This window comes from Bufo bufo, chromosome 1 (assembly GCF_905171765.1).
Source record: "Bufo bufo chromosome 1, aBufBuf1.1, whole genome shotgun sequence".
Lineage (NCBI taxonomy): Eukaryota > Metazoa > Chordata > Amphibia > Anura > Bufonidae > Bufo > Bufo bufo.
The window spans coordinates 518,873,347-518,888,127 of record NC_053389.1 but is presented as its reverse complement, the minus strand read 5'-3'; the positions used below and the strand labels follow the sequence as shown (position 1 = coordinate 518,888,127).

Here is a 14,781-nt window from a genome sequence, read left to right as displayed (position 1 = left end):
GTTTGAAGGGTGCCTTCTCCAGACTGCAAGTTTCAGCATCTTCCACTGATGTTCAATAGGATTTAGATCAGGGTTCATAGAAGGCCACTTCAGAATAGTCCAGTGCTTTGTTCTTAGCCATTCTTGGATGTTTTTAGCTATGTGTTTTGGGTCATTATTCTGTTGGAGGACCCATGACATGCGACTGAGACCAAGCTTGATAGTATTGAGATTTAATTGTATCCTCACAGATTAAGAGCACTCTGTGCCAGATGCATGAAAGCAGCTCCAAACATAACCGAGCCTCCTCCATGTTTCACAGTAGGTACAATGTTCTTTTCTTTGTATGCTTCATTTTTGCATCTGTGAACACAGAGCTGATGTGACTTGCTAAAAAAAACTCCAGTTTTGTCTCGTTTGTTCATATAATATCCTCCCAGAAGCTTTGTGGCTTGTCAATATTCATTTGGCTAATTCCAGTCTCAGTTTTTTATGATTTGCTTTCAACTGTGATTTCCTCCTTGGTCGTCTTCCATTAAAGGTGTTGTCCGGGATTGGGGACATTGCTATAAGTGAACACCAAGCACCTAAATATTACATACATTCCTGTCCTACCTTTGCCAGACTTTGCTAATGCCCTGTTTTCATGTCATAAATCCTCTGCCGCTTTTCAAAGATTCAGTGACGTACCGGGTCCCTTACTGCAGAGTGAAGCCTCTGCTTCCGCTTCGCAGGAAGCCCGGTGACGTCACAGTCAGCCTCAGTGCGCTCAGTGATTATCCAGAGTGCACTGAGGGGCGGAAACTAGGTGGAAACACATTACGCTAAGCCCCGCCCCTCTGGTCCGGTGACGTCACCGGGCAGTGCGCTTTCTTTTCAATGAAGGAGGCAGAGCACTATTCTACTTAGCATACTAAACTCCTCCTATGTAAAATACAGGCAAATGCTGCAGCAGGCTGGAGAAAGAATGATTCAGGGGGGCGGATGCACGGAGGAGGTGACGATGTGCGGCAGGAAGTTAGCCATAACATAAAATCAATGTCAACAATGAGTGGGGGACTGTCGGAGCCCTGTAGAAGAGGAGAAAATACAAAACAACATATGTGGGGACCTTGAATCGGCTATTAAGAGTGAGTAAACGTATTTAAAAAAATATATATTTGATCCCGGACAACCCCTTTAAGTCCACTTTGGCTAACATGGGGGCAGATAGTGTAATCTGACACTGATGTACGTTAGCCTTGGAGTTCACCTCTAATCTCTTTGGAAGTTGTTCTGGGCTCTTTGGTTTCCATTCATATTATCCGTCTCTTCAATTTGTCATCAATTTTCTTCTTGCGGCAACATCCAGGGAGGTTAACTACAGTCCCATAGACCTTAAACTTAAGAATAATATGTGCAACTGTAGTAACAGGAACATCAGACTGTTTGGAGATGGTCTTATAGCCTTTACCTTTAGCATGTTTGTATATAATTTTCTTTCTAATCTCGTGAGACAACTCACTCCTTAGCTTTCTTTGGTCCATGTTCAGTGTGGTACACACCATGATACCAAACAGCACAGTAACTACCATTTGCTTTTTGAAATTATTCTGTTGAACCACAATTTAAATGCAATGTCTGATTTTCATTAGCTGATTTTCAGTAACTTTTTATTTATTATTACTTTTGTCAGTTTCAAGTTATATCAGTGACCATTGTGAGTTTTTCTCTCTTTAACAGAAGGGTACCAACAATTTTGTCCATGTGTGTACATTTCTGCAAACCAAACAATTTTGGCTCATGGAAGTTCACCCTAATTTAGGAAAGCAAATAGATACATGTAGACAATCAGAAGTGCCCATTACATTATCAGTAGTGTCAATCTGCGCACTTGTGAATAACTGAGGGGCTTAACCAGCTGTCAGTCGCTGATAGTTGTACACAGAGGTAGTCTTAGAGAACCTGTCACCTTGACAAACCTGTTTTAGGATATAATTGTATTCCATATAAAATGACGATTCTGGAACATTTATTCTTTCGACTGTTTTGCCATTCTACTTCTATTCTTGCTAGAAGTTTATGGATAAAGGTACAGATGGATGTTACCAGTGAGAGGAGTCTTGTATGGACCAATTAGACTGCCAGTGGCAGACTGTGCAGAGACACACCCATCCGTACCTTTTTTCCTAAACTTCTAGCAGGAATAAGAGAAAAACGGCACAACACAGAGTCATAAGGCATTGCATTTTGTGGTGGCAGGTCCTCTTTAAATGTATAAGCATGAAGTATAAGTAATTTAATATAAGGAACAATCCTCACTTTGCTGTTTTTTCCTAGATGTGCAGAGGAATTGCTTGCATACAATGCTGATATCAACAATGTTGGTGGAGGACAAACCCCATTATATATGGCTTGTAAAAATGGAAACTGTGAGACTGTTAAACTTTTACTGGACTCTGGTGGCAATCGAAACATTATGACAAATGTAGGTATACTCTTGTAACTGCTCCCCAAATAAATTGCTGAAGTGTGTTTTTTTCCCAAATAAATTGCTGAAGTCCACAGAGCCTAAAGTAATACAGTCCTGATCAAAAGTTTAAGACCACTTGAAAAATTGCAAAAAATCATATTTAGCATGGCTGGATCTTAACAAAGTTCCAAGTAGAGCTTCAACATGCAACAAGAAGAAATGGGAGTGAGACAAAACATTTTTTGATCATTCAATTTAATGAAAACAACGAATAAACTGAAACAGGCTGTTTTTCAGCTGATCAAATGTTTAGGACCACACCTCCAAACAAAACCTAAACCCCCCCCAAAACAGAAATCCAACTTCCAAACATGAACTCAGTAGTGAGTAGCTCCGCCGTTATTGTTGATCACTTAAAAAATTTGTTTCAGCATGCTTGATGCGAGCGTTTCCATGAGGTGAGTGGGAACATTTCTCCAAGTGGTGAAGACGGCCGCACGAAGGCCATCTACTGTCTGGAACTGTTGTCCATTTTTGTAAACTTCCCTTGCCATCCATCCCCAAAGGTTCTCAATTGGATTTAGATCAGGGGAACACGCAGGATGGGCCAAAAGAGTGATGTTATTCTCCTGGAAGAAGTCCCTTGTCCTGCGGGCATTGTTTACTGTAGCGTTGTCCTGTTGAAAAACCCAGTCGTTACCACACAGACGAGGGCCCTCAGTCATGAGGAATGCTCTCTGCAACATCTGGACAAAGCCAGCGGCCGTTTGACGCCCCTGCACTTCCTGAAGCTCCATTGTTCCACTGAAGGAAAAAGCACCCCAGACCATTATTGCGCCCCCTCCACTGTGGCGCGTAGAAAACATCTCAGGTGGGATCTGCTTGTCATGCCAGTAATGTTGGAAACCATCAGGACCATCAAGGTTAAATTTTTTTCTCATAAGTGGCACTGTGCCCTCTCTACCGTATCTCCTCTCCTTTACTTGGGAGGCAGGATTCTGCAGCCATTCTGACAGTAGCACTGTGCCCTCTTTACCGTAGCTCCTCTCCTTTACTTGGGAGGCAGGAGGCGGGACTCTGGAGCCATTCTGGCAGTGGCACTGTGCCCTCTTTACCGTATCTCCTCTCCTTTACTTGGGAGGCAGGACTCTGTCCCATGTTTGGTGCTCTCTTGCAGCAGTTCTGTGGCGTTCAAGGAGACGAGGTCTTTGAAGACGTTTTTTTGTTATTAAAGCTCTTCAGTCTCAGATGCCGTCTGATGGTTATGGGGCTTCAGTCAGCACCAGTAAGGGCCTTAATTTGGATCGAGGATCGTCCAGTGTCTTGACAGACAGCCAATTGGATCAGTGCTGGTGAATTTTCTTTGGGTCTTCCACTTGACTTTTTTGTTCCATAACCCTCAGGATGATTTAAGAAATTCCAAATGACTGTCTTACTGCGTCCCACCTCAGCAGCGATGGCGCGCTGTGAGAGACCCTGCTTATGCAGTTCAACAACCTGACCACGTTCAAAAAGGGAGAGTTTTTTTCCCTTTGCCATCACAACGTGTGACTACCTAACAGAAAATGACAATGAATCCACATCTTTGCACAGATTTGGCCTTTTAAAGGCATGTGGTCCTAAAATTTGGATCAGCTGAAAAACAGCCTGTTTCAGTTTAATCGTTATTTTCAATTAATTGAATGCTCAAAAAATGTTTTGTCTCACTCTCATTTCTTCTTGTTGCATGTTGAAGCTCTACTTGGAACCTTGTTAAGATCCAACAGTGTAAAATAAGATTTTTTTTTTTTGCCATTTTTCAAGTGGTCTTAAACTTTTGATCAGGACTGTAGTTTGATGAGCTATTTATGTATATGTCATTTTTAGGTCGTACGGAAAGTAAACTAGAGCATGTGGACAAGGGTTGTCTGAAATAATCTATTTTATAAGTAATAATAGACTGCTGAGTAGTAAAGTCTTTGCCCTAAAAACGTTCTTCGTTTTTCCGTAAAGAGAACACCCCTGATATTTCTTGTGCTCCCCGAATTGCAGTGTGTGTTTTTTTTAGCCCCACCGCCAATTCCCATGCAATTGGAGCCATTACTTTGGGAGGCCAATGTTAAAGGGGGTGTAAACCTGAGCCATTCTGACACTGTCTAATCAAATAGCATGATCTTGTGAAGCTTACACCATCTTTGTTCAGACAGCATTCTGAACAGGAGGATCGAGGAGCCAAGCAACAGGCAGAGGCTCTACTTCTGCACATGGATGGAAATTTTGCTTAGCCCCTGCTCGGCTCCTCAATCTTCTCTGTACAGGCTACCCTTAGTACAGAGCATAATCTCTCGAGATGGGGTAAGCCGCCAAGTTATGGTGAATTAATGCAAGTTTCACAAGATTTGCCAAACTTCCAATATTATATGATGCTTCTTCACACATCTTTTAGAAGACAGAAACGGTCATAATATCTTTAGGAGTTATAATTGTAGCTACTACTGTGTTACTCCAAAAATAAGCCCGAGCGCTATTGTGCAGGGTTTTTGGAGTAAGCTTAAAATATAAGCCCTACTCCAAATATAAGCCCTAGATACAGTGAACGCCTCCAGCGCCTCTCTGACATCACAGACAAGGAGAATATAAATACTGTAGCCTTATACTGTGCCCAGGATGGTAGCAGACACAGCAGAATCCACTCACCCAATTATGAGACGCGTCTACTGCCTTTTTGTGTTCTGCCTCCCGAGTAAAGGAGAGTAGATACGGTAAAGAGGGCACAGTGCCACTGCCAGAATGGCTCCAGAGTCCTGCCTCCCAAGAAAAGGAGAGGAGATACAGTAAAGAGGGCACAGTGCCACTGCCAGAATGGCTCCAGAGTCCCGCCTCCTTCCTCCCAAGTAAAGGAGAGGAGATACGGTAAAGAGGGCACAGTGCCACTGCCAGAATGGCTCCAGAGTCCCGCCTCCTGCCTCCCAAGTAAAGGAGAGGAGATACGGTAAAGAGGGCACAGTGCCACTGCCAGAATGGCTCCAGAGTACCGCCTCCTGACTCCCAAGTAAAGGAGAGGAGATACGGTAAAGAGGGCACAGTGCCACTGCCAGAATGGCTCCAGAGTCCCGCCTCCTGACTCCCAAGTAAAGGAGAGGAGATACGGTAAAGAGGGCACAGTGCCACTGCCATAATGTCTCCAGAGTCCCGCCTCCTGCCTCCCAAGTAAAGGAGAGGAGATACGGTAAAGAGGGCACAGTGCCACTGCCAGAATGGGTGCAGAGTCCTGCCTCCCAAGTAAAGAAGAGGACATATGGTAGAGAGGGCACAGTGCCACTGCCAGAGTAGCTGCAGAGTCCTGCCTCCCAAGTAAAGGAGAGGAGATACGGTAAAGAGGACACAGTGCCACTGCCAGAATGGCTCCAGAGTCCCGCCTCCTGCCTCCCAAGTAAAGTAGAGGAGATATGGTAAAGAGGGCACAGTGCCACTGCCAGAATGGCTCCAGAGTCCCGCCTCCCAAGTAATGGAGAGGAGATATGGTAAAGAGAGCACAGTGCCACTGCCAGAATGGCTGCAGAATCCTGCCTCCTGCCTCCCAAGTAAAGGAGAGGAGATACGGTAGAGAGGGCACAGTGCTACTGCCAGAGTGGCTGCAGAGTCCTGCCTCCCAAGTAAAGGAGAGGAGATACGGTAGAGAGGGCACAGTGCCACTGCCAGAGTGGCTGCAGAGTCCTGCCTCCCAAGTGCAGAGAGGAGATAGGGCACAGTGCTATTGCCTCAGAGAGAATGTGAGAGAGAGTGCCAGTAATACCCACTGACACTACACCACCAAATAAGCCCTAGCCCTTTTTTCGGAGGAAAAAATTATATAAGGCCCTGTCTTATTTTCGGAGAAACATGGTAGCAGTTATCAATTATGTTGAATCAGCAAAACTGTTAAAAGCCATAAATGTCTTAGGCAATGTTCACTTTTCCATCAGAGCTTCCGTCACAGAGTTCGTCCTGCGTGCAGTACTTTTTTCCTCAAAAAAAAATGTTCTCCTGAACAGAAACCCAATGTATCCCATTATATTCAATGAGATCTGTTAGGCTCCGTTTCTTTCAGTTATGTGCTGAATCCGGCTCTTCTGTTATTTTCGAAATTCTGATCTTATAATGGAGCAGAAGAACAGAAATAAATAGCGCTGATGTGAAAGAGCCCTAAGAGGGGTATTCTGGCTTCAGCAGATAAATGGTGTTGTATGTATGATGAAAAGTTACAGGATCATTTCTCTATGAATTCCTCATGATCTTCACAATCTCTCATTTTCCCAATCAAAAATTTCATCCCACTTTAGCTGCATTTGTAATTTGATCTGAAATGTATTCTGTTTGCAATTTTTGATGACCATAAAAGATCCTTATTGTCCCCATTAAGCGGTGTCTGTATTGATTTTCAATAGTCCTTAGTAATATAGCTTTTGGCTTTTCTAGACTGGCTGGACACCAATTCATGCTGCAGCAGATTCTGGAAATACAGACTGTCTCAAGCTCCTCATGTATTATGGAGGCCGAAGTCACTCTGATTCCCATAAGGAATTTGATGTGAGACTTTATGATTTAAAGAACAAGGACAGTAGTAATCTGGAACCTGTCATTTCTGCAGCACTGATCAATAGTGCAGACAGTGAGGGATGGACAGCTGCGCATCTTGCAGCATCAAAAGGTTTTAAGGTATGTATTTATTTTTATTTTTTTATTTTTTTTCTGTGTGCCATGTAAAGTTATATTTTGCAGATGTTTTTTTCAGAAGTGTGATCATTAACCCTTAGGGCTGTTTCACACGAGCGGATGCCGTGCGTGACATCCGCTCCGTGAATGACAGCCAAGACCCGATGCAGACTGCAGAAGCACGGAGCATTAACATGACTGATAATGCTCCGTGCCTCTCTGTGATCTCTTTACTACGAAATCACAGTGACCACTTTATCTCACAGTGATTTCGTAGTAAAGAGATCACAGAGAGGCACGGAGCATTATCAGTCATGTTAATGCTCCGTGCCTCTTCAGTCTGCATCGGGTCTTGGCTGTCATTCACGGAGCGGATGTCACGCACGGCATCCGCTCGTGTGAAACAGCCCTTAGGCCTCTTTCACACGGGCTTCATGGTTTTGGGCCGGATAAGATGCGGGTGCATCGCGGGAAAATGCGCGATTTTTCCCGCGCGAGTGCAAAACATTTTAATGCGTTTTGCACGCGCGTGAGAAAAATCTGCATGTTTGGTACTTAAACCTGAACTTCTTCACAGAAGTTCGGGTTTGGGTTAGGTGTTGTGTAGATTGTATTATTTTCTCTTATAACATGGTTATAAGGGAAAATAATATCATTCTTAATACAGAATGCTAAGTACAATAGGGCTGAAGGGGTTAAAAATAAAAAATAAATTGTTTAACTCACCTTTATCCACTTGTTTGCGCAGCCCAGCTTCTCTCCTTTCTTCAGGACCTGGGTAAAGGACCTTTGATGACATCACTGCGCTCATCACATGATCTATCATATGATCCATCACCATGGTGATGGATCATGTGACGGACCATGTGATGAGCGCAGTGACGTCACCACAGGTCCTTTTCCTACTGCACAGCAAAGATGAAGACAGAAGAGAACAAGTGGATTAAGGTGAGTTAAGTTATTTTTTTTAACCCCTCCAGCGCTATTGTACTATGCATTCTGTATTAAGAATACTATTATTTTCCCTTATAACCATGTTATAAGGGAAAATAATAATGATCGGGTCCCCATCCCGATCGTCTCCTAGCAACCATGCGTGAAAATCGCACCGCCTCCGCACTTGTTTGCGGATGCTTGCGATTTTCACGCAGCCCCATTCACTTCTATGGGGCCTGCGTTGCGTCAAAAACGCACAATATAGAGCATGCTGCGATTTTCACGCAACACACAAGTGATGCGTTAAAATCACCGCTCATGTGCACAGCCCCATAGAAATGAATGGGTCCGGATTCAGTGCGGGTGCAATGAGTTCACCTCACGCATTGCAACCGCGCGGAAATCTCGCCCGTGTGAAAGAGGCCTTAGGAGTATGACTACATGGCCGTGCCGAGGTGTAGTATGCCGTGGGCCACAGCAGGCTCTAATAGTCGCTCTGCATTGTTAATGACCACATGATATTAACAATGCAGACAGACTATAATAGTATGGTCTTCATTAGTTTTATTAGAGCCCATAAGGCTGCATGGTACTTGACCTCAGCACAACCACAACACAGCTACGCCATGTGGCCGTGCCCTTAAGTAACTTGTCCTTCCACCTAACAGTATTATTGTTTCAGCATGTGCACTGTCACCAGAAGAATCGAAAGGTTTAGATAAGTAAGAAATGTCATCATACTCATAAGCTCAGATCTGCTATTAAAGGGGTTCTCCGGGCTTTTACTATTAGACAACAGCAGCGGACAGGAAGAGAGAAGGGAAATTGCACTGTGCACGCTGTCTCCTTATTCAGCTGATCGGCGGGGGGGCCGGTGTCGGACCCCTGACAATCTGATATTAATGACCTATCCTGAGGATAGCTCATCATTAGTAAAAGCTCGGAGAACCCCTTTAAGAGACATCATACTTGCGGCTATTTTTAATTTGATGAAGCCACAGTGCCAGTTTTTGGTTCACGTCTTTCTGCTATGGTGTCGATATTCATCAGATCCAATGGTAAATTCTAGACTAGTAGTGACTTCCCTGTATCCACATGGCAGGGGGCTATAGTTCTTCCTAACTGTTTTTCAAAGCTAAGCCCTCTCAATGAAGCACATTGCCTTCAGGCTCCATATATAGAAATTGTATATTTTTTTCTTAAATGGATAAAATAAAAAGTCTGTAAGTGCAGGATTAGTAGATACTGTACTTGTAGTTCTAGAGAACCAGTCTATGTAGATTATTATAATAATAATGACTCCCTTAGTACTGTCTTTGTTCTGGCTGCACAGCTCGTACAGTAGTTTTATCTCAGTGGGAGAGTCATGAGTGACAATAGGGAATAGCGCCTCCTAAAGTGCAGCCGTCCATTGTTTCAGAGCTCTTCAAGGGTCTTTTATAATGCAAGCAAGCTGATTATTCACAGAAATCAGTGCTGGTCTTCGTCACGCTCGACTTTGCATGAAAAAGGCGACAAGCAAAACACATCCCATCTTATCTGAGAAGATTTTTAGAGGAAGCTAGCTTACAAGAAGGGATATCGTACAGTGCTGATACTTTAGGTAAAGGAAATGGTACAGTTCGACATATGAATAGTAGAGGCTTACCACTCAATATTGATAGCAGAGGATTATTGCTTTACAGATCACGTGAAATGTTAGGCGATATAAAAACAAATTGACCCTCCGCCAACCAGTTTTTCTCAGCCCTTCCCAGACACTTCTGGCAAAAAAACAGGAATTTGAAAAGATTTCAATTGGACCTCCAAGAATATCCACATTTTGATATGTAGCAGACGTAAGTTGGCCATGCACATCTGGTGACTATTGGCTGGACCCAGTTTTAAGGGGATGCTTGACACACAAGGTTTGGTGCACTTTTACATTTGCTTTGTTTAAATCAGATTTTGCCAGGCTTAAAAGTGGTTGTTTAGTTTTTTAGTATTGATGGCCTAAACGCAGGATAGACAACCAATGTCTGATTGACAGGGGTCTGACACCCTGCACCTCTGCCAGTCTGCTATTTCATAGTACAGTAGCTCTCCATCGGAAGTCAACGCTTCAACTACACAGATTCATCCATTGGGTAGTAGATGGAGCTGCTCCAATTGACGTGAAGCACTTCTGTAACCAGCTCTGTACCCTACAGTGTAGAGCGGAGTGTCGACCCCTGCCAATCCCATATGGGTACCCTTGCTGCGGATAGGCTATTAATATAAAAGGACTAGACAACTCCTTTCCGTTTCATGTGCCTGAATGGGGATCTCTCACTGCCATCTACAAGGCTGTAGCTCAAACCTGAGTCGGTCATGGGAGTGTTGTGTCAGGAAATACTATAACTGTTGGAGAATTGAGTGGCCCACATACACATTTGATTTTACATGCACATACATGTAATATGTATAGCCAGTATAAAAAGTGTGCCAGCATTAATAAATTATTGGCAGTTCTTGCCAACTAATCTCCAAATTAATAGGCTGAAAACTTGTGTCTATAACTTGTGTACACAGTGGTTGTGCGAGTGGTATTAGGCTGGGTTCACACTTGAGCGTTTTACAGCGCGTTCAAACGCGCTGTAAAACGCTCAACACATGAAAACCAATGCTTCCCTATGGCCCTGGTTCTCACTTGAGCGTTTTACAGCGCGTTTGAACGCGCTGAAAAACGCCCTACGCTCAAACAAGTTCTTGAGCTTCTTTGGGGCGTTTTGACGCGCGTTTTTGGCCATAGGACACTGCAGTCAATCACACAAACGCGCGTCAAACGCGCGTTTACTATTGCATAAAAACGCGCGACAAAAACGCGCGTTAAACGCGCATATCAAATACGCTCTGGTCTGAACCCAGCCTTAAGGTGGATTTAGACGAACCAATAATTGTGCAGATTATCGGGAACGACAATCAAGCCACCTAATTGTGCCGCTGATCACCCGATGAACTAGTAAAACGCTTGTTCATTGGGTGATCCTGTCATTCGTGCAGGCCCACCAATTATCGTTTCTGGGCAACACTAAACATAAAATGCACAACCATAAAATGCACCTCAATGAGGCGACTGCCTCAGGCGGCGAAAACTGGAGACAAGTGGGGGCAGTGGCCTTGGGAAATGAGCGCTTCCATTGTGGAAGTGCTGATCTCTCTATAGTCAACTGTATCACAGTATGCCTTTAACAGTAGGGCTGGAGAGGGGCGCCATTTCAATTTTCGCCTCATGCAGCAGAAAAGCTAGGTGCACCCCTGTGCACAACAGATCCCCGCAATTCCATCCTTTTTAACTCCTTCTTGCCTTTGATCCTTTTTTTGTGTCATATTACAAAGAAAAGTGAGACACAGTATACAAAGAAATTTTCCCTATGTGTCCTAAAGGTCCAGCGATGTCCCCCTCCTCTTCTTCACAGTTCGGTGCCTGGCTAGAGCAGTAGAACTGTAAACGCCTCTCAGCCAGATCAACAGGGAGTAACTCTTTTATGTTGTGTGCAAGAGTTCTACTGGTCTTTGTCAGGGACATATAAAGCTGCTGGATCGTTTCAGACTGGAAAAGAGTATAGACATGTTTACCCCCTCTTTACTTTTATCATTCCTTTGTAGATTTAGTGTCTTTTCAAGAGTTCTAACAAATAGTAATGAGTAACACAGTACAATGGGTAAAGACAACAAAGCTGTGACAGGCTAAAGATGCATCTACTCTGCCCAGATGTCAGGCAGATAAGGCTACTTTCACACTCACGTTTGGTGCGGATCCGTTCAGATAATACAAACATCTGCATCCGTTCAGAACGGATCTGTTTGTATTATGTTTAACATAGCCAAGACGGATCCATCTTGAACACCATTGAAAGTCAATGGAGGATGGATCCGTTTTCTATTGTGCCATATTGTGTCATAGAAAACGGATCTGTCCCCATTGACTTACATTGTGTGTCAGAACTGATCCGTTTGGCTCAGTTTCGTCAGACGGACACCAGAACGATGAGAGCAGCATTTTGGTGTCCGCCTCCAGAGCGGAATGGAGACAGAACGGAGGCAAACTGATGCATTCTGAGCGGATCCTTTTCCATTCAGAATGCATTAGGGGAAAACTGATCCGTTTTGGACCGCTTGTGAGAGCCCTGAACGGATCTCAGAAACGGAAAGCCAAAACGCCAGTGTGAAAGTAGCCTAATCGGGAACCGTGTAAAAGTGCAGCAGATAAAATGATCTTTCATGCGGACACCTCAATCATCGTTTCTGGGTAGTAGATTGTGATGTCTAAACAGAGGTCTGCTGCTCCGAAACAATGAATTTGTATAAGAACGAGCGATGGCAATAGCCATTCCTCATCCCCATACAGTGGAGGGGATTGGTGCATGTAAATGAAGCTTTTCACCTCCACTGACAAGTAGGTAATTGTCAAGAGGGAACACTTCATTCCCGATAAATGTCTGGTCATTAGCACGATGTAAATATGCCTTAGGCCTCATGCACACGAACGGATTTTCTTTCGTGTCCGTTCCGGGTTTTTTTGTGGACCATATGCGCAACTATTCACTTCAATTGGTCCGCAAAAAAAACTGAAGTTACTCCGTGGCATTTCGTTTCCGTATGTCCGTATTTCCGTTCCGCAAAAAAAAAATAGAACATGTCCTGTTATTGTCCGTATTACGGACAAGGATAGTACTGTTCTCTGAAGGGCCAGCTGTTCCGTTCCGCAAAATACGGAATGCACACGGATGTCATCCATATTTTTTGCGGATCCGTTTTTTGCAGACAGCAAAATACATACGGTCGTGTGCATGAGCCCTTAAGGTTACAAAAAAAAATTGATGAACAGTTAAAAAGAAGTATAAAAAATGAAGGCACAGTGGTAAAGCATGGTGAATATGAAGTGTAGGGTGCATGCTTTACCCTCAAAAAATGGATATGTGTATATTGTGTCATTGTTTTCTGGATATAAGTTTTTTAAGTAACTCCATGTATCAGACCATTTACTGCAGCCAGAAAGAGAAGGATAAATTGGGCTAAATGGGCTAAATATTTAAAAATAGTGTTCTATGAATACCGAGTTTAAAAAAATAAGCCAGTCTGAAAGAAGTGTCCCATTAAAGAGATTTCACGTAAGGCTTTCTTTTCACTGTGAGATGGAGTCTCAGGGAGAGCACCTCCTGTTTGTTTCAGAATAGCATTTGTACCAAGCCCAAAGCTTAGAGCACTGGCTGTGCCCACCATATGAGGCAGTGAAGGTCTTTTGTTATTCACCCACCTAGTTTTATTAAGTTTCTAGATGAAGATAATCCTTAAAGGGTTTCTGTCACCCCAATTTTCGCCATTAAACAGTCTGACATTATAGATGTGAAAATGTCACCTGAATTTAACTCTGCATTTCTTTTATTTAAGTATGCCCCCGTTTCCGTGTAATTCTAACTTTTATTATATGCAAATGAGCCTCTAGAAGCGGGGGGGGGGGGCCTTGCACCTGCTCCTAGAGGCTCCGTTCGCCCACCTCATTTCAACGCCCTTAGGTGTTGATTGACAGGGCCAGGCCAGCGTTGGTTCTCCTGCTGGCCCTGTCTGCTGTGTAAATCTGGTGCCTGCGCCGTCCCGTTCATTATTCGGCGCAGGCGCAGTGAGAAATCGGGCAGCCGGGACCAGCAGAGGAACCAACGCTGGCCTGGCCCTGTCAATCAAGACAGAATGGCGTGGAAATAAGGTGGGTGAACGGAGCAGGTGCAACGGCCCCCCCCTCCTGCTTCTAGAGGCTCATTTGCATATAATAAAAGTTCAAATTACACAAAAACGGGGGCATACTTAAATAAAAGAAATGCAGAGTTAAATTCAGGTGACATTTTCACATCTATAATGTCAGCCTGTTTAATAGCGAAAATTGGGGTGACAGAAACCCTTTAAAGGGGTTGGCCACTTTCTGGTTATTGTTGACCAATGTGTATATAAGATGATTATAAGACACTTACTAACATGGCCTATGTTGATACACATAGTCTTTTGTGCTGTCCACACAGAGGTCTTGTCCATAAAATGGCTGCAGATGGAGGGTCATGTGACCAGACAAATCATCTCTTGCATTCCAGCACACTGCACCTCCACTAAACTGCCAACAGAACAAGTGCAGATGGCAAGTGCAGCGTATTTGAAAACAAGAGACATCACATGGAGGTGATCTGCCTGGTCACATGACCCTCCATCTGCAGCCATTTATGGACAAGACCTCTGTGTGGACAGCACAAAAGACTATGTGTACCTTATGAAATATAGAAAATGGTGCAGAATATCAACAAAGACCATGTTAGTAAGTGTCTTATAATCATCTTATATACACATTGGTCAACAATAACCTGAAAGTGGCCAACTCCTTTAAATTCCTCATAACAGATCATCTATGTACATTACCATGATTCCTTTTAGGAGACTCCTGTCTCTATCTTAGGCAGGATACTGACTCTCGATAAAGAGACCAGCTGTGTACGGAGACTTAGTGGCAATGCGCCATGGGAAAATAATGTGCAAAGAGGGAAAGAGAACCATCTTGCTAGCGCCACCGCCACCAAGTCTGACTTTTTAAAAAGCCTTGAAACATGACAAGGGAAAATAACCAAGCGAAATACCCATCTGTAGACAGCTGTTTCAGGGTGCTTGCCCCTCGTCCATACAGAGCAGGATACCGGCTGGCTGAATGTGATATCTTGGATGAAGCTTAGGCCGGGTGC

At 43.8% G+C, this 14,781-nt stretch overlaps 1 protein-coding gene across 1 annotated transcript in view; it reads left to right on the top strand.

The window, feature by feature from the left end:
* Positions 1–14,781, top strand: part of CTTNBP2 (cortactin binding protein 2) — a 164,589-nt gene that overhangs the window by 103,453 nt on the left and 46,355 nt on the right. The window contains exons 7-8 of the mRNA XM_040411467.1: positions 2,299–2,446; positions 6,869–7,108. Of these exons, the coding sequence (XP_040267401.1) occupies positions 2,299–2,446; positions 6,869–7,108 (388 nt within the window). The remainder of the gene's footprint in view (positions 1–2,298; positions 2,447–6,868; positions 7,109–14,781) is intronic.